Consider the following 23,952-nt stretch of genomic DNA (forward strand, 5'->3'; position numbering starts at 1 on the left):
TGAACGGAGACCATGATGGCGGCGGCGGCGGCGGCAGCGGGGGGGGGCCCCGCGGGGATCGCCCCGCTGGGGAACGCGGGCCAAGTGCGGTTGGGGGGGGGGGGGGGGGCCCGGCGCCCCCCCCCCCCCCCCCCCTCCTTTCCCCCTCTCCTTCCCCTCTTCCCCCCTTCTCCCCTTCTCCCCCCCCGCCGCCCCCTCGCCCCGCAGCCTCCCCCCGCGTTTCTTTTCCAGAGTTTTCTCTTTGCTGGAGCAGCGCGGAGCCCCCCGCGGGACGAGGATGGTGCCCGGCGGGTCTCCGCGCCCCCGTCCTGGCGGCTCCGCTCAGGGCTGGCACGGGGGGGAAAGCACGTGTAGCGAGGAGCTGGGGGCAAGCGGCTGCCCGCCGAGCGTCGCCCGGGGTCCTCGTGAAAGTTTTTGTGCTCCTCTGAACGGAGAGCAGCGTGCTGGGCAGGGGGGGCGGCGGGGAGGACGTGCGGGTCTTCTGGAAATGCCTGGCTGACACGGCTCCCTGCGAAACTGGAGTGTATCGTACCGAAAGGTGGGCCCGACGGAGAGAGAGGCTGTGGGTATTGAAGGGGTTTGAAGTGAACCAAGCAAGGACTGGGGAGGTTTGTCCTGTATCGACAGCTGGGCAACGTGCAGAGCCCGTGGGCTGAACGTCTGGCAGGAGCAGGCAGAGCACAGCTTCAGCCGTGGGTACCCTCATTGAAATACACCTGTGTTCTCCAGGGCCTGGAAAATGTCGAATATCTTTCCAAATGAGAAAGTAAGATACCAACCAGCACTAATCTTTCTAGGGGAAAAAAAAAAAAAGCCACCACCACCAAAACTTTTCAAAGCATGCACACAGTGATCCGTTGTAAGTTTTGCTTTGCTTTTGGTTCACACGTTCCTTTGCAAAACTGAGCTGCACAGGTGGTTAGGCAGCCTCATGATCCCTGTGTCTCATTTTCTTTTAAATAACGCAGTTGCTGTAATTACCAGAAGCGCTTGGCTGTGTAGAGGAAATACGTAGCAAGTATTAGTATGACACACAACTTGGCTCTGGAAGGAAGCCCCAAGTTAGGTAGGTTTTGGTATCAAGCACGTGGAGTGGCATCTCCTGCATCTTGCATCTGTGCTGGGAAACTTAACGCTGCTTGTGGCGGCAGTTTCCCTAGCCTGGCTACCACAGAGAGGAAAATGCCCATTAATATGGAGATAAAGTAATCGGAAATGTCAGTGCCGTGAAAAGATGCCAGCCTTTTATGGCAACGGTGATGCCTCTGTTGAGGAATAGGTGCTAAACTTGCTGGTTAAACTGTCTCAAGTCTGCAAACATGTGGCTGTTAGGATCTTTGCTGATATTTCTACCTTGCTGTCTCTCTCCAGCCTCTATTAGTATGAAAATGGACTTGTTGCAGGCATGAGCTGCTGCTTGTTTGTTTTATTTTTTATTTTTCCTCCAGAGCCGCTCTTGGAAGTCCTGTAGACATCCCTGAACTGGCAAGAGTTGCTTTAGATCCCTCCTCCTGAGGAAGCGGTGTAAAGCAGAGAGGTTTCTGGAAGCTGTCTGTGAGGCTGAGGAACCTGAATCAGGCTTTAAGGCAGGCTGGCTGGGAGGGCAGTGGGAACTGCTTATGGTTTCTGCCCTATGTCCCAAGAACCACCAGGTTTTTGGGGTGACAGCAGAGAGTTCAGCTAGCCTGGCATGTGCCTGTACGAAGGTGGCTATGGGACCCCCCACCCTGAAAGGGTCAAACACCCTGTGCCTGTTACTTCTCACTGGCAACTGTGGACAAACGAGAGCAATATCCTGTTGCAGGATCGCACATGGACAGTGATAATCCTCAGTTAAATTTCCTATACTGTTTGGTAAAATCTTGTAAAAGGTCTGTTTGGAGCTGGGGGCAACGAGTAATTGTGTGTGGCAGCTGGGAGGCACCAGCTGATCAAACGAACTGATAGGATTAATTATTTATGTAAAAATCCAAGGACCTGGGGGAGGAGGGTGGTGAACCTGGTGCTGGTAATGGAGGTCAGCAGAGGCTGGTGCGTTGAAGTGGAGCCATACCTGAAAAATGAGCTCTGAATGGTCTGACAGATGGCAGCAGGTTTTAACCGGGCAGGGAGTGGCGGCGAGATTCAGGGAAGCAAGGTGGTTTGCTCTCCTCACCTGAGGCAGATGACACTGGCAGTCCGTGCAAAATTCAGTTGGGAAGGAGGCATCCAAGGTGGTGCAAAGTATCTGAGGATGGAGCAGGGAGCGGTGGCAGGTTCCGTGATTGTCTTGTTTTCAAACTGAGATACAGAACTGTGGGGGAGAAGAAGGGACTAGAGGAATTCAGACATTAAAAAAATGTTTAATTATCTTCCCTATAGGGAAAGTATGGATCACCGTGAGCTCTCTAAGTCTTTGATAAGTTTTTTTTTTTTTTTAATTGCTCTGGGTTAGTTGAGTTTTCCTTTGGAAAACTACATTTTATGTGTCAGATATGAGATAAATTTATTCTGAGCTCACAAATTGCTGATCTTTATGGGCTTTACAAATCGTGGCATGCGGTGTGTGAAAAATGGAGAGATTTCAATCTGTTCTCTCACCAGGTTTTTCTTACAGCTGTGTAAAAATACTTGTCCTCTATTACAATAATACCTTTCAAGGGGCTTTAGGCAGCCTGTGTTCAAAAGGTAGGGTTTGGAAAATGATTGAAATTCAGTGTAAGTTAAAGAGTAGTTAGATGAAGTTGAAGTTTTCATTAGCTGCCAAGCAGGACTTCGAATGCTGGTCCTTTGGCAGTTTTCTTTGGTGTGTATAAGAGTATTTGCCATACTAAAAAGTACACACTTTTTTTTTTTTTTACTTGATTCCTTTCCAACCTGTGTATGTAATGTAAGTTTCCCACAATGCCGTGTAGCTTAAACCCAAAATGCCGTGCTGTAGTTCCGTGCCACAGGCTGCTCTGTACCTTTGACCTGTGTGACTCTGGCTTGGTGAAGACTGCACACCAGAATCCGTGTGAAAAGAAGTGAGTGTTAATGCTGCTCCATTTCCAAACAGCGTGGCATCCCTTAACTGTGAAGCATGTTTCCTTTCTCCTATGTTCTGTTTAGCTCACGTAGGAATTAATGCGAAATATAATTAATATCAGTCGAGCACTGTTTTAATAACTCTATTTGTGGATTAGGAAGACAGGCTGCATTATTAAGGAAAGAAATGTAAGCTTCATCCTATAGGTGAGAGCATGAAGTCGGAAGCGTGCGTAAGAATTTTAGTTATTGTTGGCAGTTTATTAAAGCAGATTGACACTTTTTTAGCATATGATGTTCTGTGTCACCTAAATCTAAATTCACAGGTTACAGCTTGTTCATGGCCCCCTCCAAAACGGAATGCTCTGTTCCTACCTGCAGCTTCACTTTCTCCCTTGTGACCTGTGCTGAACATATTAATATTGCAAAGAGGACATAAGAATTAAACAAGGGAATGGATTTCTGTCAGGTTAGCAAGATGAATTGATGATCTGTGCAGCCATTTAAGTTGCAGAGCTAGCACAAGGAGGGGGCTGAAATTAGATTGTTGGACATGTGCAGGGCCAGTGTGCCTCATTAGCACTGATGAGCCGTCAGATTGGCACAATTGTATCATACACCTTCAGTGTAAAGTCTATTTGCCAACTCGGTCTGTCTGGGTATTAGAAATGCAAGGCACACGGTGGAAAGAGGTTACAAGTTTCAGAAATGGAATTTCCAGCTGGATAGAAGGAGAAAACTTCCCTAGTAAGTATGGTTGGTGGAGGCAGTGGAATGGGCTGCCTGGAGAGGCTGTGGAATCTCCCATCTTTGGAGAAATGTAACACTTGACTGAATGAGACCATGACTTTATAGCAAGTTCTGTTTTCGGCAGCAGTTTGAGCTGAGTGGCTTCCAGAGGTTCCTGTCATCCTAAGCTATTCTGAGTGGTATGTTCTGGGTTGCATTAATGGACAGATTCAATAATGTCTGAGCAAAGGCTTTTACAAAATAATTCCCTTATTTATAAGTTTTTAAATGTTCTGGTCTCACCGTGGTCTGTTTTGGGGGTTATGGTGGAGGGGGTTCACACATTTTTTTCTTCTTGGGATATTTCTTAGTTGTGAGGTACCTTGCCTATCTGAGGCTAAACTTGGTTAGTCTGACTATGGTCAAACAAACTTGTCTTTCAGATGTTTCAATAAGCTTGTAGAGTAACAGCATAAGGGAGCACATTGGTATTCTTAAAACCTAAGAACAAATTGTTTGTAACATCTACCCTGACAAATTGTATGGGATTTTCTTTTGACCCATCTTCCTTGGAGTTTGGACCATGACGATCCTCCATTTTCTAAGTTCAGTTTCTCTTTGCGGCCTGTCTTCTTTGTGGGGCAGCTCTTCTGGTCGTGATGCTTGAATAATGGTAAGGATGAAAGGAAGAGATGGACTAGCTCTCATTTTCTTGTGGCAGGTTACCTGTTGGAAGAAATCCAGACAAATGAATCACTTCAATGCTGAGACTTGTTGAAGTCTTCCAGGTCATCACCTAACAAAACAAGCTGGACGTGTGCCATAATATTATGGCTGGATTAGACCAAACATCTGCCTAGCTCAGTTCTGTTTCCAGCAGTGACTTCTAGATACTGGCTTAGAAGAAGGGCCTCAAAAAATAGAGATAATCTTTCACTGGTATACACTTTACCATATTTGAATTAGTATTTTGAAGAGCCTTGTTGCTTAATGATTACTGATGAAATTTTCTTCCACTCATATATCTAGTTGTTTCTGGAATAAATGTATATTTTTGATTTCCTTAGTTTTTTATGTTATGTTTTTCTAGTGGTAACGAGCTTCACAGGAGTTTTTTTTTGGGGGAAAGAACAAAACAAAACGTTCTGTTATTTGAGAGAAGCCTGCTGTTTGATCATTTCATTCATTATTGAATTATAAGAAATACCAAGTCATCGTTCTGGGTTTTCTTCTACGGTACACTCTGATTTTTATAGCTGTCTATCATACTGCATCCTCCAGTCATCTTTCATACCTAGTCAGCATCTTCAAATAGGACATGTACCATGCAACTGATCGTCCCCGTGTTCCTCTGTATGGTTTTTGAGATGGACCGAGCAGAACTGCATCCTTTTGTGACGTGGGAACATGAGGAGTTTAGATGGCTGTAAATTTGTGGTATGCTTCTGTATTCCTTTCCTAGCAGTACTTAACATTATGCTTTTCTTTATTACTTCAGAGTGTCAAGGTGATGTTCTCAAAGGACTATGCTCAAGCAGTCCAGATCTTTTTCTGGAGCGGTACTAAGTAATGCGAGAGTCCATCATTGTGTATGTATAGTTGTTCCACCTTTTGCTTAAGAACTGGGGTGGTTGGTGTGTTTTACAGGCACGCAGTTCGGATTACAGTTTGGGAATAAGTACGTGCAGTGCACGGCATGCTAATGAAACCCTCACCTGGGAGCCGGGAGCAAACGTGCATGGTGTGTACCCAAAGCAGAGGGTGAGGAGGTGACAACAGGAATGTGAAGATTGCTGCAGCTTCTGATATCTTTAAAAAGCAAAAGTAGCATCTAGTGAACTGGGACTCCACACAGAGGGCTTGTTTTTCCTGATTGTTTCACAGAGGGAATATTCCTCTTTTCAACCAGTGATGTTTCTCGCTCATTGCACGTGTCAGTGTTGCCTTAGCACGGCTCTATGCTTTATTCTGAGTTGTTAATGAAAATACTGCGTGTCTGCTCCTAGAATTGTCAGTCGGGGAGCTTCATTAGTTGATAACTCCATCTGGGTAATTCTTCTTCCGGCACTACCTACTGTTTTCTTCCCTTTAACCTGCTTCCTAAGAGCCTTACTGTTGGTACGATAATCTGTGTTCGTTAGTTAATTAATGGCTTTCCATATGGAGGGGTGGAAGAAGTTCTGATTATTAAGTTGAGCTGGTGCTGTCACAAGCAGCCAAGTGGTACGTTCCTTTTTGTGAATTTCTGGCATTGTTTTGATACTAAAAAAATCTGTCTAAATTAGGTATACCTGGGAGTGGTTTTTTCACTTCTGTGTCCTGTCTTGATTTGGGATTAAGGTGTTTGGGGTTAGGATTTGGGATTAAGGTGTTCACGTCTTCCGTTTTACCAAGGGCAAATGTATTCCTCGTATCGATCTCCTTTTCTGTTTTCTGGGCTCCTTTGGTTTCCCCAGAATAAAAGTAAGTGGAACAGATAACCTGTGCTGGGGCAGTGACTGTGGTAGAGGGAGTGCAGTAAAATTTGGAGCAATTGTGATGTGTAGTGGGGTGTATGAGCGGCATAACCATACGTGTGCTGGGAGATGTGTAGAAGGGAGGCCGTCACATCGGAGCAGGAGACGTTGATACAGTCAACCTTCAGGTCTTTTTCCATTCCTTTAAAGTCTGTGTAAACCACCCTGTTGAGCATGGAGTAGATGTTGGAATAGGGAGCGTAAGAAATGGGGGAAGGCTGGCAGGAGGATACATTTTAAATAGCCTTCTTTCCCCTTTTCACCTCCCAGAAGGGAACCCCCGAATCTTCCTGTTTCTGAGGCTTAGCGGTGAGTGGTGGTTGTTCAGTGCTGCCCTTGGCTCTACCCAAACACTGAGCTGTAGTACACCAGTCTGGCTGTCTGCGTGGGGAACTGGATTGGGAAGTGGATGCAGGGAGAAAAAGATTTTTTTTCTTTTAACTGAAATTATTTTCACTGTGTTGCATCATAAGCAATTGTACTACCTTGACTGAGATGAAAAAGGATGTCTGTGCTCCCAAAAGAAACTTTGGTCAAATTGTGCTGTTAATCCACTTAGGAAGTAGCAGATATACTTCTCTTTTATCTTCAGATCAGGACTGATTTCATTTTATTCTTTTTTTTTTTTTTTTTTTAATGGAAAATATATTTAAAGTTATTTGGCTTAATATAGGAGCCATGAATGAAAATTTATTGTTCTTGTTACTCTATAACAGAGAAGCCTTTTTAGTGGTGCCTACTGGCTTCAACATTTACAGAACTGTGAAAGTTAGCATGCAGAAAGGCTAGGGATATATCCTGGTTTGTGCTGAAGCTACGACATTGGCTATTTATCTTCCTGCAGTCCCCGTTTTGTGCAGCTGTGCAAAATGGTAGAGGCACAACTTGTAGTGTTGAAAATACACCTTATCACAAAGTCTTACGTAATTTATTTGCGACTGGGGAATCAATGAATTGCATTAAGGTGTTTTGCCATGGAATTTGTCAGTTCATGACAGGGGTCCCTGGGATTTCAAAGGGCTTGGCTGAGGCAAAGAACATCTGCAGTCCCAGGCTTGCGTGATGTAGGTGTTGGCTGTGTTTTCAGAGAAGTCTAAACCAGTCTAACAGCAAATGGCTGAGGAAAACCATTACTTGTCTTTTTGCTGGCTTGGTTATCTGCTACTTCAGTGAGTTGGGCTGGCTTACAGAAGGACCTGCCAGTTGCCAAAGCTAGTACGAGATAATAATGTGTGACTAGGAGTGGAGAGGAGGTAACGTGGCTGGAAAGAGAGGAAGAAGGTCTCCAGCGCTGCATTCCCTCTCCTGGCACTGCAGCCTGGAAGCTCTGCAAAGGCAGTGCCTTTTCACTCCTGGTAACGTAGACTGGGATCCTGTCCACTGGATCCACCTAACAAAGGGAAAGGATAATACTGGCATCCTTCATAGATGTGTTTTCTTACCAGTTAATGGGAAGAGATACAGAAAAAATACATGGTATTTGTATTTTATGTACTTCACTGAAGTATTTTCTTTCTCTGCTAAGGGGTTCTAATGTTTGTGCTGTTGATGTTTTGGGGGCTTGCTGTAGTATGGTGTTAGGGCTGTATTGGCATGGGTGGTATATTCCTTGACTTTATATGTCCATTTTTTTCAGAAATGAGTAGCTGGGTAGCATTTAAAACAATAAGGCGTGGTTGAGGCACATTCACTATTTTTCTCAGGCTGCTTTGGAAGGAGCTTGAACTTGGCTATTTCATTTCCCAAGCAAATAAGACATCTGCTGGGATTTTCCAGATAAAGGAGGGCAGAGGCAACTTGTGAAATTCACAAAGCAGGTTGCAGCATCGGTAATGCGGAGTCTGAAGATCCAACAACTGTGGGTACTCCTGAGGATGGTGCACAGAGATCAATGGTTCAAGCAGATGACAACCAACACAAAAAAATATTATTATACCATGCTTTTATAAGAATAATATTCCAACTGTTGTTGATTGTGGCATTAACCATTATATACAAACAATATCAAAGCTAGCACAACAGCGGAAACATTCGTACAGGCACAAACCACATTGGCTCCACCACGTACTCATTGACCCGTTACTGCAGAAATGCCACTTTTCTGTCATGTGGCAACAAAAAAGAAGTTGCACTGCTATGCAGCCTGGCTGGGGACAGGAGGCTGCCTGTTTCGGTGATGTGGGGACAAATGTCATTAGTTCAGGGTATTCTCTGGACCCTTCTTGTGTCAGATTCTGGCTTGATATTAGATGCCTTAAAGCTGTGTTTGTGTGTTTAAGCAGTGGCTGAAAATCCTTACATTTTAAAATTGATTTTTATGTACACAGAGCTTTTGACACTTTATGCACTGATCATACATTTTTTCCCCCTTTATGGTCTTAACCATTCTTTGTAATCTCTTCAGGCACTGACGTATACTATATGCTTTGCTAATAATCTTGGCTTTTAGTTGCTGTTGTTTGACTACTTCTCTATCAACCACACTTTTTTGGTAGCTTCCGAGATAGCTAAAGCCTTGTATTGTCATAGAAAAAATGTATTAAGAGGTTAAGAAAACATGCACGTGCCTCTTTTTCTGATGAAGAAAACATCAATAGTGCTTTCCTTACCTCACAACAACAACAAAGCCCAACCTCAAAAAAAACAAACATGCTTCTTCCTGAGGATTTAGGGAGGTTTAGCTGCAAAGCTGTTACTTTGTGAGGTTGTCTTAAGTGGTATTAAGAGCAGATGTTGGGTAGCTTCAGGATAATGAATTGTTTAGTGGGGGATATATAAATATTACATTCTAATAATAAAGAGAAATGTTAATATTGTTTCTGGAGCTAGTCTCCTGTTCATATTACAATAATATTCTCTTTAAGAGCAATAAGGATAAAATATGTAGTGACGACTACATTTTTTGCAATCTTTTTCAGTAAGTGTGTAGAGCTTTGTGACTGTTCAGCGCTTGAGATTTAGCTGAATTACCCAGGCTTCTTGGAATAAACTCAGGCACTTAACTTTAAGGGAGTCTTAAAAATTGCCTCTTCTCAACAAAACAAAATCCCAGAATGTGTGCATGTGAAAGAAAAAAGTATATTCTTCATAAAAATGTGCTTTTTAGAAAATCTCAAGATAACGTACTGTCTGTCTGTATGTTTGGTGGAGCTTGAATACAGAGATATAACTACAGTGGTAACACGTGGTTGAAGCTGTATCTGTAAGAGCAGAAGAAAGTTTTTTTTTTTTTTTTAAAAAAAAGTAAACATAAATGCTATCCCATCTTCTAAATTATGTACAGTAATAGATATTTTTCTTGCTATTTCCTAGTAGTGGAAGGAATGTTAATGGGCTTTTATTTATTTATTTTTTTTAAGTATCTGGGGAAAGCCCAGATTTTTTCCTGCTTTTGTTGGACAGAAATTGATTGCTTTACAAAATCCTTTGTAGTTTCAGCATTTCTCTGTGCTTCCTTACCCTCCAGGCTGGCTCAGGTGATGGGCTTCCTCCTTGGGCCTATGTTCTGTTGCTTTCTTTTTTTTTTTGGCTAAACCTTGATTTCATGTTTCTGTAGCTACGTTTCTGATTCAGGTATTGTGTATTTTACCTGTGTCTGTTTGTAAGCTTCCATTAATGACAGTTAAAAAGCTTTTAGTAAAGCCAAGTAAAACACATGGTATTTCAGGCCGTGCTGTTTTGAAAATACACTAAGCCAGAGGAGTTTTCCTTGTCAAATTTGGTTGTACGTTGAAAACTCCTAAAATTTCTCATCTCACTTTTAATCAACTCCTTCAAAATAACTGTGCAGATGAAATGGTTTTGAAATTTTAGCAAGGTTGCTGGAGGAGGAAGTGCTAAAACCTGAGGTTTGGAGCTGGGCAGCTGGCGGATGTGTGGGCCTGCCTTTCCTCATTAGCAGTGGGAGGAAACGCTTCTGATGAGAGACCTCAACTTTAAGACGCAAAAAATGCGTCATTGTCTCGGTTTCTTCCACAGAATGATGACTTCCCACCCGGTGTGGCCAGTGGTGTGTTTTAGCACTGCAGGTGCCCCAGCCTGGCCCTGCTGCTCCTCCTGCTACGAGGCCTCCAGCCTGCGCCTCGCCGCCCTTGTCCAGAGCAGTGGCCTCATGGCCAGACAGGTCTGTCAGTGTTTGACCTGGCTTCAGCAGGGGTTACTGCAACACCAAGACCTGCATGCTGTCCTCTGATTGCTTTTCAACCTGTTCTTGTCTTTGTTTTTCCAGTTAGAGAAGCTACAGTGAGAAATTAGCATGAGGTAGATATAATTGAGTATTGTGTTTTTTCACACACTAAAACTTAAGGACAGTGAAGGCACCTTGAGTGGCTTTTGTAGATGATGCTGCAGAGATATGACTGCTATTCGGGTCCCTATCAAGTTTTTGTGAACTTGTCTTCTTGGGCCTAGGGCAGTGGCTCTTAGCTCCATGATGCCCTGCTCCATCTGCAGGTGCTTACTGTAGAAGGCTACGTGAGTAAAAATAATGCTAACCTTGTGAAATGGATGGGTGATAACAGCTGTAGTTTCAGCAAATATAATTGTAAATTGGGCAACAGAAAAAAAATAGATACCAAAAAACACTTTTTCACATAGGGATAATAAGATTAAAGTTTCTCTTGCGGTAGGAAGGCAGTTGCTTGACATTATTTGATGTACTGTGAGCCTAATAAAAAACTGTACATCATCTACATCTCAACTTTTGAGCTTTGGGAAATGAACAGGGCCATTGCCAGCATTATTATGATCTAGTGTATAGTAGAAGAGGGGTCACAACAGTGGTTCTTGACTTAAAACTTTGTTTTGAAATAGACTGTTACAGTCCTGGCTCTAGTATTAAGCCATGCCTGTACTGTCTATGAGGTACAGTAATAGGCAATACAGAGGTGAGCTACTTAAATCTTATCATCAAGGTGCAACTATGATTTCAGGGGCTGTGGATGTGTCAGCTTCCTATCCTGGTTGCCAGCTAATCTAATCCTGCTGGAGAACCAGGACCTGCCATGGGCGTAGTTCACCTGGCAGTGGATGCTGCGATACGAGCTGATGGTGAGATGCTTCTCCTTCTCACCTTGTAGGATAACTAACTCAAGGCCTTAAGTTGGGACCCATTTGTCTTTCATGCCTCCCTGCAGGAGAAACAGAGAAGTACCTGTAGTTGTTCGGAGCTGAGGGAAAAGTTTGGTCCATTGCCACCAATCCTTCTCTTCCTTCCTGCCAGATGCAGAGGCTAAGTTCACTCCAGCTCTGGGGGACAGGGTTCCTGTGCTACTGTAGTATGATGTTTCATTTGTGATGTAGTCAAAGCTGATTCTCCTTGTTAACATTAAATGGTTTAAAGCAGTTTGGAACAATGATGTTTTCCTTAACTACTAGGTGTAGTTATGTCTTTATCTTTGTCCTTTTTGAATTGCACTTACCCTGTGCTGGCAGAACTTTCTCGGGTCTGCAGGCATTGACATCTTGTTGCTTTGAAGAGTCTTGCTGACTTCAGGGACTCTGTGTGGATTTGTCAGTCAGCATCCACCAGACATTTTAGTGATCACTTTGCTAAACAGAACTGCCTGCCAGACCTTGCTTGTGCTTTGAAACTTTAGAACAGTGAATGTGGAGATTAGGAAATAAGTCTTTGTTTAAGAATGAGCTGTGACCTTGTGTCAGCATTCATCCTTTGGCTGCTTGAGCCAGACTACCATAAGTTAGGTGTATATTGTAGGACATTTCGCAGCTTTGTCTGTTGTCAGTGTGCTTAAACCAATGTTGTAACTGCAGTTATGGAGGAAACAGTAACATACATGTAAAGCGCACACAATTTTTGAAGCTTTTTTCTTCACTGTTTTGTTATGCTGTATCCAGGCTTTCATTGCTTAAATTTAGTGAAGTTAAGACTCCTCTAAAGTTAAGAAGAAAAAAAGTTTACACTCAATTTTCTTTGAAATTCAAACATTTTCTTGTCGTAGGGATTAGAAAGAAAGCATTAAGATTTAAAAAGAAAACTAGATCTTGATTGAATGGCAAGGTCTGTTCTAACTGTGTGTGCTGCTATTGTGATAACTTTATATGGGGCCATGTGAGTTTGGTCTGACACTGACAAGTTTCAAATAATATCTTTTGGGACGTACAGATTTTTCCATGCAGAAGTTTGATCGTTCTTTGAAATTCTGTGGGAGCAATCCTCCACAGGGTGGATGGAGTCGGAGCTGATCCTGTTCACCTAACCTACTTAGAGTAGGTTCATGCGAGTTAACGTACTGTTAGTTTAGTTGAATTTATAAGCTTTCTTGTTGACTCGTGTGCAAAATAGCCAGGAAGGAGAAAGTGTCCAATAATACTGTGAGGAGAATGACAACAGCCAGCGATGATAGTGGATGAACAACTTACGGATATTTAGACCAGCTACAGGCATCCATTTGTCAGCATCCTACCACAGCTTGTTGAGGGCTATACCTTCATCAGCTTGTATTCTTTCCTCTTGCTCCTGCATGGTCCTACCTCTTCTAACAAAGACACTGCTCTACCTTCCCCCCTTCTGCCTTCCACGTCCTACCCACTCTTCTTTGAGCAGCAGGTCTTGAGTATCTGTTTTGAAGCTGAAAAACAGGCAGGGACAATGGAAGCTGCGTCCTTGTGCAGTGAGAACGGTTGCCTCTGCAGACTGGTTACTACACATCACATACGTGTAGTGTGTTGTGCAGGTAAATGAATGATAATGTCACTGGAGAACCTGTAATAACATACATTTGAGGGCTGAATTATTAATGGTGGAATAATATCTCTAGTTTTTGTTGCTTATCTTGGAGAGGAAGTTTCATCTCAGCAGACATTTTGATACTGATGGCAATGGTTTACTTTGGCTCTCCCTTCAATTAATGGGTATAAATAGTGTTATATAAGACCATTTCAAAACTGAGAATAGATCTTATCACAAACCACAATTTATCTTCTGTTTTGCTCACAAAAGATTGGATTAAGTACTTAAGCTCCAAAATACAAAACAATCTGATAGGAAGAAAAAATAATCCTATTGTGAAGTTTGCATGAAAGCAAGATGTGAGTGAGCAGATGTGTAGGAGGTAATTCCTCGAGCAGTCACGCATTTGTTCCAAATATAAACCGAGAAATACTGGGCACTCTAGGGTTTAAATAATTCATCAGATAATCAGTTTGAGGAAAGTTTTTTTTTAATCAAAGTTTTTATTCAGAAAGTTTTAATTCTCACTATTGCCTTTATTGCAGGTCTGTCAGAAGCCATCTATCACATCTTTCTTAGCAATCTTCAAAAACAGTCTTAGGTATCTTTTAATTTGGAAAATGAGTTTGTGCTAACATTTCACTAATTATCCCAGAAAACAAGTACAGAAAGCGTAATTGGAACATAGTTTAAGTTGCTTATTACGCTAGCTAGGTTTTTTGTAGTAACTTAGCTATTACTCAGGGCTCTCACTTTCATGTAATGCCAGATCTGAAGTGAGCAGCAAAAGAAGCTATCAGTGCTGGTTGTCTAAACTGCCTTCTGGCCTGATGCCTGAGCAAAGAACCTCTCATCCACTTGGGAATCAGTTGCTGAATGCTGCAGAGCCTCCTTGCATAGCTTGAATTGTTGTCTGGTGGGGTCTGTTTCACGAGTGGATGAGATATTCCTGCGCAGTTAGGTGTCAGTGTCCCCTAGAACCAGAGGGTGAAAGGCTGTGAAGAAGAGTGCTGCCACCCGTCCAGCTGTCTGGATCTGGCTCCTGTATTTGACCTCTCTGATTACATGTTTTCATAATGATGGTTATTGAATATGCTGTGATTTATTATTTTTTTTTTCTTACAGCCTATGTAAATCACTAGAAAAGGGTTACTAGCAAAACAGGGATGGATGGAGTTTTGTGGCTTGACTCCACAGAAGGTAGTGTAACGCAGTCTTGGGGCACGTTGCTATCCATAACTTTGGTAGAGTTAAACTTGGAATCTCCCTGTTCTGGGAATCTCATTCTTCTGTGTAATTTACTCGCTTATATAGAATTGCACTGGTGAGTAATTCTCTAAGGGTTTTTGTCTGTTTGTTTAAAGACACAGAAGTCTTTCTTTTGGGAGGTTTTGAGCATTTTAGAAGTGCACTGTAAAACTTCATGACTTAGGTCTGGTTCCACTATAATGATCGTTTACATGGGTAGAGTAATATATTTAGCCTTTCTTAATACAGTAACTGCACTAGTTAAAAATACTGCTTGCCCTTGTGTTTGATTTTTCTCTTTCTCCTATTTTTGCCCGTACTGGCAACTACGTTATCACTATCACATGGTGTTCCCCTGCACATGCTTCTTGGGTTTACTCATGATCTTTTTACTTTGCATATGCCTCGCCGTTGCTTGGCTTCCTTGCCTGCCTGACGTGTTGGTGAGCCATCTGGGCTCCCTTCCCTCCCTGCTTCTCAAAGCACGTCTTGCCTAGTGGTGGCTGTCAGCAAGGTCCAGACCCAGTGGTGACACTGCTGTCTGTGGTGCCTTTTGCTTGTCCTTGTATATCGGCACAGATTTATTTTCTTGTCTTTTTGAGGCTTCCAGACTCCCTGTTGCAGAGTGTAGACACCATTTTGAGGAGCAGCTAACATGTTTAATTGCTTTTTCATCAGCTGATAGTGGCCCACAGGCTACAGTTGGGCAACAGTTTTGTTTTCCCTTTTGACTACAGGGAAGGCAAGATTCTCCTACGTATCTATGGAAGCTCACTTTGGGAAGTTCGGGGTGAATTTTATAGTCACGCTTTCAGTAGAAATCTCAAGGTTTTTTTATTTCTACCCTTGTTGAGTTTGTAATGTACTTTACTTGCAGACATAAACATTGCCTTTGGCAAGACAGATTCGTCTTGGCTTTAATAGTAGCAGGTACAAGCAATTTGATCTGTTCTAAATCCAAGAAAATTCTCTCAGTAGGCATATTTGCCTTTTCATAATGCTACTAGTGTTTAGGCTGTGCTGTTCATAGGAGACATTTCTTGTAGGTGGGAATACTGTGGGTGTCAGCTTAAAACACTCCAGTGCACTTTTTCTGTGTTCTCTTAAAAAGCAGCAAAGTCTGGGGGAGTACATGATTGTTCTTTAAGCCATGCTAATTTGCCTATTTCCCTCTGGGTAATTGCAGAAGGATGCTCAATTTGGCTGTATTGTGTGCTGTCGTGCCACAGCAGAAGTCTGTGAAAAAGCAGAATTTGTCTCAAGCAAACTTTTCTGTCTGCAAGGAATAAATGTTGTTCATCTGATTCTTAATTATGTTTATATGAGAATGTGGGTGGTGTTTTTTTTTTTTTTTTGCTTTTTAGCACGAGTATAACGCAGAGATAAGTGTAAACTGGTTAACTCAATAAATCTTGAATGAAAAGCTCTTCAGTTACTGATTTTTAATAATATTGTCACTTGAATGTTAGAAGTTTTTAATTGTAAGATACTGTGCCTGTCCAGAAGTAATAGATTCTGACACCTAAAACCTTCAAGAAAACAATGTCACTTATCATAAATGTGATATTTTGTATATTAGATGTCTGTGATGTTCAACATGAAACTGCCCGCCAAAAATAGGCGGGGTGGGAGCTTTGATACTTTTTTAAAGCAAAGACTATTCTCAGAAGTAAGAGGAAGGGGCTGAAAAAGCAGAGACAACTTCAAATGACTTACAAAGATCGCATCTGATATTTGTAACCCATTCAGTATCATTCTCATGTCTTTGTTGCCTTCATTCCTTGGCACTTTCCATCAACGACACCTTTCAGTTATATTTTTTTAAAAGGTGTGTTATTGAGGTAGGAAATGCTTGTACTAAACATGTGGACCTGAATATATGTGTGTAACTTTGCATCCTCTATCTGCATCTAACCAAAACTATTTAAAACAAAACAAAAACCCCAAACCCTTTATTTTTACCCCCTTTTTTCCCCATACATACCTTCACCAGGTGTTTCCTACTTATGTTTGTTTTCCAAATGACAGTTTATCTAACCCTTCCACATGGCTTCTACTGTCCTAGTTTGAGTGTGCTGTGAGTTAATACTTAATTTTTAATATTTGTTTGCGTTAATCACTTTCTGTCTAGGTAGCACATGCTAAATTTGTAGCCCTTTTATTCCTTCCCAGTTGTGCTGCCCTTTTTCACGGCATCAGTGAATAATATATCATTTAAATTTATGGTGTACCATCAAAGGAGGAGCAGGAAAAAAAATATAATTAAAGTTACATCAGCAGATTGCTAATGCTAAGGTTGCCAGAGGTAGAGCTTTGTAATGAGCAGTGCTGGGGCTCCACTTATTTTGTTGGTAGGGAGAGAGGTGCCAAAGCTCTGTCCACAGTGGGGTTTCTCATAATGTTCTCACACAGGTAAGAAAGTGTGAGAGAGGGGATTGATTAAGGGGGTGTGCTGAACTGGAGCTCATTCAGATGGAACCTCTGTTTCTGACAGAAAGCTGAATGCAGCTTCATTTTTTATCAGGTTCCACACTGGAATGAAAAGGCCATTGCACAGAAGTTGTGTTTAGTTCCTTGAAAAGCATCTGCTCTAATAGAGCTCAGTATTTTGATGGAGGAGTTGGTTAGGATTCAGGAAGTCACAGAAGGAAAAACCTGACTTGGGATTAGTTTCACAGTGGCAGTTCCTGACCTTCCAAAATAATTTTCCTTGCGTGCAAGCTGGGATAGGTTATTTCCTGAAAAGCGGGATTTTATTGATTTTTACGTACAGAAAGTGCAAGATCAGATGAAGGTTGGCATGTCTGTTAAAGGAAACTATTAAGAGTCTAATGAAGCATATATTTTATAAGAAGCTAATTTCTCTCTTAACCACTGAAGATCACTGCCTAACTTTTGGGCTTGGCTGTGTTTGAAATGCAAATGGAGGGACTTGTTCCTGTCAGAACTGATCTTTATATACAGAAAGAGCTATAGTCATTCCCTGTGTATTTAATGAAGCTTGAAGTACACTTACACTACACCAGAAAAATGTGTGTACCTATGATCTGTGCCAACACATTCCTTCAAATTGCATCAGTCTGTATCCCAAAATACTAGAAAGATGCTGAGGATTCAGCCACATGTTTAACATAACATGGGGAATATCAGTCTCCATCTCTTCCCTTTTTATTTTTTTTTGGACAGTGAGTCAAAAAAAGTTTTATACTTTTGACTCTGTTTTCTCCTGAATTTAGTGTTTCTGCTTTCCTCAAGGATTTTTTCACTGTCCCATTTACTGCTGGTGACTTGAGTAGAGCCACTGCTATTATTTGTGGTCTCTCAGAGGAGTGCAAAGACCCCATATTTCCTGTGCTGCTTCATTGAGCAGAAAAAAATGGCAGGCAACATTTTTCACTACTGCAGAAAAAGTATGGTTTTACCCTAAACATGTGCAGGGTTTATATCTTCTAGCATGCTGACTGGCTTCGTTGCAATTTTTATTGCTGTTGCATACTTAAATAGAATTGTTCACTTTATTTTCTTTCTTAATAGCTGTCCAGGCTTGCAGATAAGTTTAGCAGTCTTGAAGGTATTTGACTGCCAGACTAGTGTTGTCTTTTTTCAGCCTTTCTTTCTTTCTTTCCTGTGTGGATAACGGTCACTGGAGTCAGTGGTCCTGCTGGAGTTGATCAGCAAACGCTGCTGTTGCTGTTCCCGTCCAGCATCCAGACAGTGCTGGTAGCTGAACGGAAGTAATTTTATTTGCAATACTGTGTTACCTGGGAGCTGTCTTATTATGGGGTGGTATTTCATATCTTGCTATGCTAAAAAACATCCTTGTCCTGGAGAACTTTGTATAGGTAACTTGTAAGGCAAAATTAGCAAATGGGTGTTAGCAGTAACATCAGGCAGCGCAGAAAGGGAAGCAGTATGACTGGCAGTAGTTTCAGCATGCCAAAGGAACCCGATCATTACCACTACGATTTTTAATTCGCTGTAAGCTGGATTGTCTCCTTCAAATTCTTCTCTGCAATTTGAAATGAAGTCATGAATGTGTAGGTATTCTGGGAGGTCTTCTCCCAAGCACAGCGGGTAGGCTGGGGTATGCTTCCGACACTGTTGTGTCAGGCTCACTTAAGCCAGTGCTCTTGTAATGTGAACTTTGTGCACAGAATATGCATATGCAGGGTTTTTCTTTAAAGCTTTAAATTAACTGGACTTTAAAATACTTCCAATTCACCAATAATTGATGCTGAATACCGTGAAGACAGTAGTCTGTGAGCTGTAAGCTCCCTCTGGTGGCTGCACTTTACAGTCCAAAGCTCACCTGTAGCACTTCTCTATTCAGGACAGTTTTGAGAGTGAGTTCATAATGTATAATTATTATTATTTTAATTAATACAGGAATATGATGTGCCTTATGCCTTCCCAAAGTGCCACAGGTCTTCTGTAATCAGACTTCAGAAAGCCAGAAGAGTTAAAGTAATGTGAAATAAGAACTCTTTTCTAGTTACTGTAAGCATAAGGGACTATTTCCCATAAAACAGCTGTAGTTATTTCTTTTTTACAGTTGTGCAGTAATTTACTGCTGGTCTCCCTAAAAGTGGTCTATCCTTAAGTATTGCAGAACACTGGAAACAGATATAAACTTCGCATGAAAACTCAAACTTTATTAATGCAAAATTGACATCAGATAGCCCTGATCTGCTTTTCTTGCTCTAAGAATGTGCATATAAACCGCCTCTGACTTTCTGCATTTCTTCTGATGTTGCTATAATTAGTGAGGTTTCACAAGCTTGTAGAGCTGATCTGCACGATCAGTAGGGCTGAAAGGGCAGTGTCACTTTTTGGGGGGAAGGAGGAAGGGAGCAGGGGCTGGGTAATATAAGGGATAGTGCAAGGAGGTGACAAGGCGATGCAGGTGAGAGCAAGGAAGGGAGTGAGACTTCTCCTTTTGGTGGCAGAGGGTTACTAAAAGTAAGTCACTTGTCTTGGGGAAGCTTCATTCTTAGTTCTCATGAAACTTCAGTGACCAAAGTTGTGTATTTCTTGAGCCTTCAGAGGATTCCCATAACACTGTGCAGCAACAGAGGCCATAGATTAAATGCACTCTAAATGGTAAATGATGCTGAAATAAAGCACTCAATGACACGTCTTGTGCTGTCTTATGGTGAACCAGGCTGGGGGACTGCAAAACAAGCCTGTCTTTGGGATGTCTTTTTGGTGACCACTTCCCTGGTCTGGCTCTCTGTGTGTTTGCACAAATGCTCACCCACACAAAGGGAAGAAGTGGAGGCTGTATTTCTCATTTGGGTTTATATGCAACAGCACAGACTGAGGTGTGTCTCAGGCTGTGGCTGTGTTTTCATCCCTGTGTTCTTGATAACCTGCTCCAAATACTCTCCTGGCATTCAACACTGGCATTGGGCAGGCTCCCACTACGTTCAGAGAAGCGCTGCTGCCCCGGCTGCAGAAACCGCCATGGCTGAGGACAGCTCCTGGTGATGGCTGGATGTGATGCACACAGCAGAGTTCGGATTTTATTGTGCAAGCATCACACGCCCTAATTATGTGAGTTTTTTTTTTTTTTTTAAGCAGAGCATGGGCTTCTGAAAGGATGGGACATTTATTCTTCAGTGGGAAAAAAAATAATGTTTAAGAAGGGGCAGAGCTGCTCATTAGGACCCACTTAATCAGATGATCAGCAGTCTGCTTTCCTTTGCTTCATTTGGTCAGATTATTGAGAAAACGACTGAAGAGCATCAGCTTTAATCTGTGGATTTACTAGCTCATGTTTCAATCTTACATCTTCTGTGTTCTGTCAAGGATGAAATAATAAAACCAGATTTAATGTATTTACTGGAAAATATTAATCTTAAATTTAATACCCTGGTCTTTATGTTAAGGTGTTCATGCTTTTATTCTAAGAGCAGCAGGTGCAGATCAAAAGATGTAGCTCATGTATGATCCTTGGATTGCCAGGGATAAGACTCAGCTGTGGAGTTTAGAAGTTCAGCTTAAGTTCAGTAACATACTCTAACATCTCAGCCTGGCTTTATACTTCTTATGCAAGTCCATGTTCATAGAATAATTAAGGTTGGAAAAAACCTCCAAGATCGTCTGGTCCAACCATTGCCCTACCACCAATGTCACCCACTAAACCATGTCCCTCAGCACCATGTCCAACCTTTCCTTGAACACCCCCAGGGACAGTGACTCCACCACCTCCTTGGGCAACCCGTCCCAGTGCCTGACTGCTCTTTCTGAGAAGAAATGTCTCCTCATTTCCAACCTGAACCTCCCCTGGCACAACTTGTGGCCATTCCCTCTAGTCCTGTTGTTGGTTATCTGTGAGAAGAGGCTGACCCCCAGCTCCACACACCTCCCTTTCAGGTAGTTGTAGAGAGCAATAAGGTGTCCCCTGAGCCTCCTCTTCTCCAGACCAAACACCCCCAGATCCCTCAGCCGCTCCTCACAGGACTTGTGTTCCAGGCCCTTCACCAGCTTCGTAGCCCTTCTCTGGACACGTTCCAGGGCCTCGATGTCCTTCTTGTAGTGAGGGGCCCAAAGCTGAACACAGCACTTGAGGTGCGGCCTCACCAGAGCAGAGTAAGAGGGGACGAGCACCTCCATGGTCCTGCTGGCTACACCATTCCTGACACAAGCCAGGATGCCCCAGGCCTTGTTGGCCACCTGGGCACACAGCCGGCTCATGGTGAGATGAGCAGTGACCAACACCCCCAGGTCCTTTTTGTCAGTGGAGCCTTAGTCTTTCTACCTGTGTGTGTTCCTTTCTTAAAGGCCTACCAGTTCAGCTTACGCTGCCTTGTGATACCAGTTCAATGTAAGAGTATTTTTTGAGATAAATCCCAAATATCTGACAGAGAATACTAATGGCAAAGGGGAAGAACGGTGTGGCTTTGTGAATAGCTGGTATTGTCTGCAGGGTTATTCTTACCTTGTGTGCTGATGAGGGTCTCAGGATTGCTCAGCGTGACAAGTCTGCTCTGCAGGCTGTTAGCACTGTCATCAGTGCTCCATCCCATCGCATGATAATCCAGGCTCCTCTGTGGTTTCGTGCTTTATTTGTAGGTGACTTTCACTTAGACAAGCAATGTGGAGCTGGCTTCCAGCAGTAGTGGAGAAGCAGGAGTCACCTGGGCAGCCAAGCTGGTCCCATGGGGGTGCAGCCATCCCCAAATGAGCTGACCTCCTGAATCTGAGCCCTTGCTCCATCTTTACGATGTCAACTTTAACGTTAAACACTAGAGGGTAGTATGTTACTGCCAATATGTGGTCTTAAAGTATATCCATAGTCAAGATTTTAATCCCTTGAATTTATTAGACATTCAAGTTTTTAAAAGTAGAACTAAGGAAAAAATATAACTTTGTTTCTGTGACTGTGAGCACGTTGACAACATGAATGATGTGCAATGATATTTTTGGTTTGGGGAAGAAAAGGATTGGATTGACAATCTTCTAAAGCATTTTTTTGAACATAATACTTAGAATTATTTGCTCTTTGCCTTATGTCTCGATGGCCACACTTACATGCACACAATGTGAATACACAGTGGCGTAGAAGAAGAAGCTGTGACTAAGAAAGAACAGGTAGTTTTACCAAGCGATACTTGCATTTGATATTTAACAAGGCAAATATTTATAAGTTCATGACATTGATCATGTATTTACAATTGGGTTGTAGTGTAACTGCTTTTTAGTACGTGAATAACTCTTCTTTCTCTTTCAGGCACCACCTTCCATGGTCAATAATGAACAACGCCAACATGCCGAGCACATATTCTTATCGTTTAGGAAATCAAAATCACCATTTGCTGTTTGCAAACATATTTTAGGTAAGTTTTAATAAATGCAGTTAAGCAGTTTCTCTAACTGGAGCTATGTTCTTTTGCAGCTGGGAGTACGGACATTAGTTTTAATTTTGAGGAATGGTGTTTGTTTTTTTTGTGTCGCGTTTGTTTGTTTCCCCTAAATTTCATGTTTCATATATCTGTTTCAGTACAATCGTTATACAATGCTTGGAAGGGATCTCAGGCTGGCTCCATGCTGGAAGCCTGCTCAATATTACATTCAGAACAGATTGTTAGGAGCTTTGGCCAGTTAGGGGCTTTTGCCATGCGGAACAGAGAAAACTGAAGAACTTAGTGATTTATTTTATTTTATTTAAGACTTGGATAAATGTCTCATTTAAAAGATTTGAAATACGTGTTGTTTTTAAGTATTGAAAGTAGATTTACAAGCAAGGAAGAAATGTTTTTAAAATGTAAGCAAAGTAATTCAGACTTCTGTATTAGAAACACACTGTGTTTGTGTGTTTAAGCAGTCCCTAAAAAAACTGATTTAAAAGTTACGCTCCTGGAAGAGCTTGAATCTGACATTGCTGTTGAAAGGGATAGTACTGCCTTCAACATTCAATGCCAGGTCCTGTTCACGTGTTGCATCCTGTGTGGTGGCCACATGGTAAGCTGAATAATGTATTGGCAAATAAACAGGATGGCTTTAAGCAGATCAAAAACCTGTTTCAGGTTCGCTTTGCAAATATTTTTACCCAAACATGAGAAATCATGGCACAAGAATAGGAGGGATCAGTTAGTAGTTGCAAGATGGCAAGGTTGCTTCTTTTGGCATTCATTTTTACTTAAAGTCTACTTGAAACTATAACTTAAATGTCTGCTGAGGTGCTAGATAGCATTAGCCAAAGATCAGTGATGGTAGAGGGTGAAGCCTCATGCTGCTCTAGGCTTTGTTTCTGGCAGCTCTGAAGTCAGTAAAGTATAACTTCATTTGGCAAAGTTCCTAAACTGATGTAATAGATTAAGCTTTCCTCTATTACATGCTTATTGTAATACTGTCTAATCTGTGGAGTTTGCAGAACTCTGTAGCAGGATTGCTTGGTACTTCCCATTATACTATTGGTTGATACATCTGCTGCTGCCAGCTCTTGTACTGGTGCTGAACTTTTCCATGGCAGAATTCTATTTCAGGTTGAGTGTCTCAGTTGCTGTTAACAGCACAGCTTTTTTCAAAAATTAATTGGAAGAATTTCTGTCCACCTGATTGAAGCAACAGAGTATTGATTCAAAGTTTCGTGGGATTGTATGTGTGGGGGAAGGAAAGGGGTGGGTAGGTGTCATCTTTTATCAAAAAAATCCTGGAAAATCTGGAAATGTGTGGAAAAGGACATATGCAGCAGGGGGAAGCAACTTTCAATTTCAAAGATTTTGCCATGCGGAACAGAGATATTTAAGAATTTAGACATTTTTAATATCTAAAATGATTATTTTCATACTTCATTCATTCCACAGTGTTTTTTAAAGTTATTTCAAAATTTTCTGGATGTATAATTCATGAACATTATGGTATTAATATTGAAGGCCTTCTACTGTGTTTTTAAATTATGCTTTAATATGTAGAGCAGGGTGTGGTTCCTTTCCTACGCCCAGTCGCAAACCAAAACTTTTTTCTACAAATGAGTTCAAGGTTTTAGGATGTTACACTAGTACTTCCTATGGTCGTGAAGGCTGTAAAGACACTTTTTGTTTTAGCTAGGACAACTCACCCTTCCCCTCCTCCCCCCCACCCTATTTTTTCCCCACCATTGATTTTTAAAGAAATTTAAGTGGGCAAAAGAACATATATAAGTAACCTTGCTTGCAGATCTCTAACAAGTGATGAATTTGTCACTACTTAGAAGTAATGGAAATTTATGAAATGTTCCTAGCAATATTATCTGTGCTAAGGGATACATCTCTGCATCTT

At 42.0% G+C, this 23,952-nt stretch overlaps 1 protein-coding gene across 1 annotated transcript in view; it reads left to right on the top strand.

Moving 5' to 3' along the window:
• Positions 1-38: 38 nt before the first annotated feature.
• The window catches only part of XPO4 (exportin 4), an 81,165-nt gene continuing 57,251 nt past the window's right edge, over positions 39-23,952 (top strand). Inside the window, exons 1-3 of the mRNA XM_035326359.1 lie at positions 39-89; positions 277-280; positions 21,923-22,028. Coding sequence (XP_035182250.1) covers positions 278-280; positions 21,923-22,028 — 109 coding nt within the window. The 5' untranslated portion in view covers positions 39-89; position 277. The remainder of the gene's footprint in view (positions 90-276; positions 281-21,922; positions 22,029-23,952) is intronic.

The sequence above is a fragment of the Oxyura jamaicensis genome, chromosome 1 (genome assembly GCF_011077185.1).
Source record: "Oxyura jamaicensis isolate SHBP4307 breed ruddy duck chromosome 1, BPBGC_Ojam_1.0, whole genome shotgun sequence".
NCBI lineage: Eukaryota > Metazoa > Chordata > Aves > Anseriformes > Anatidae > Oxyura > Oxyura jamaicensis.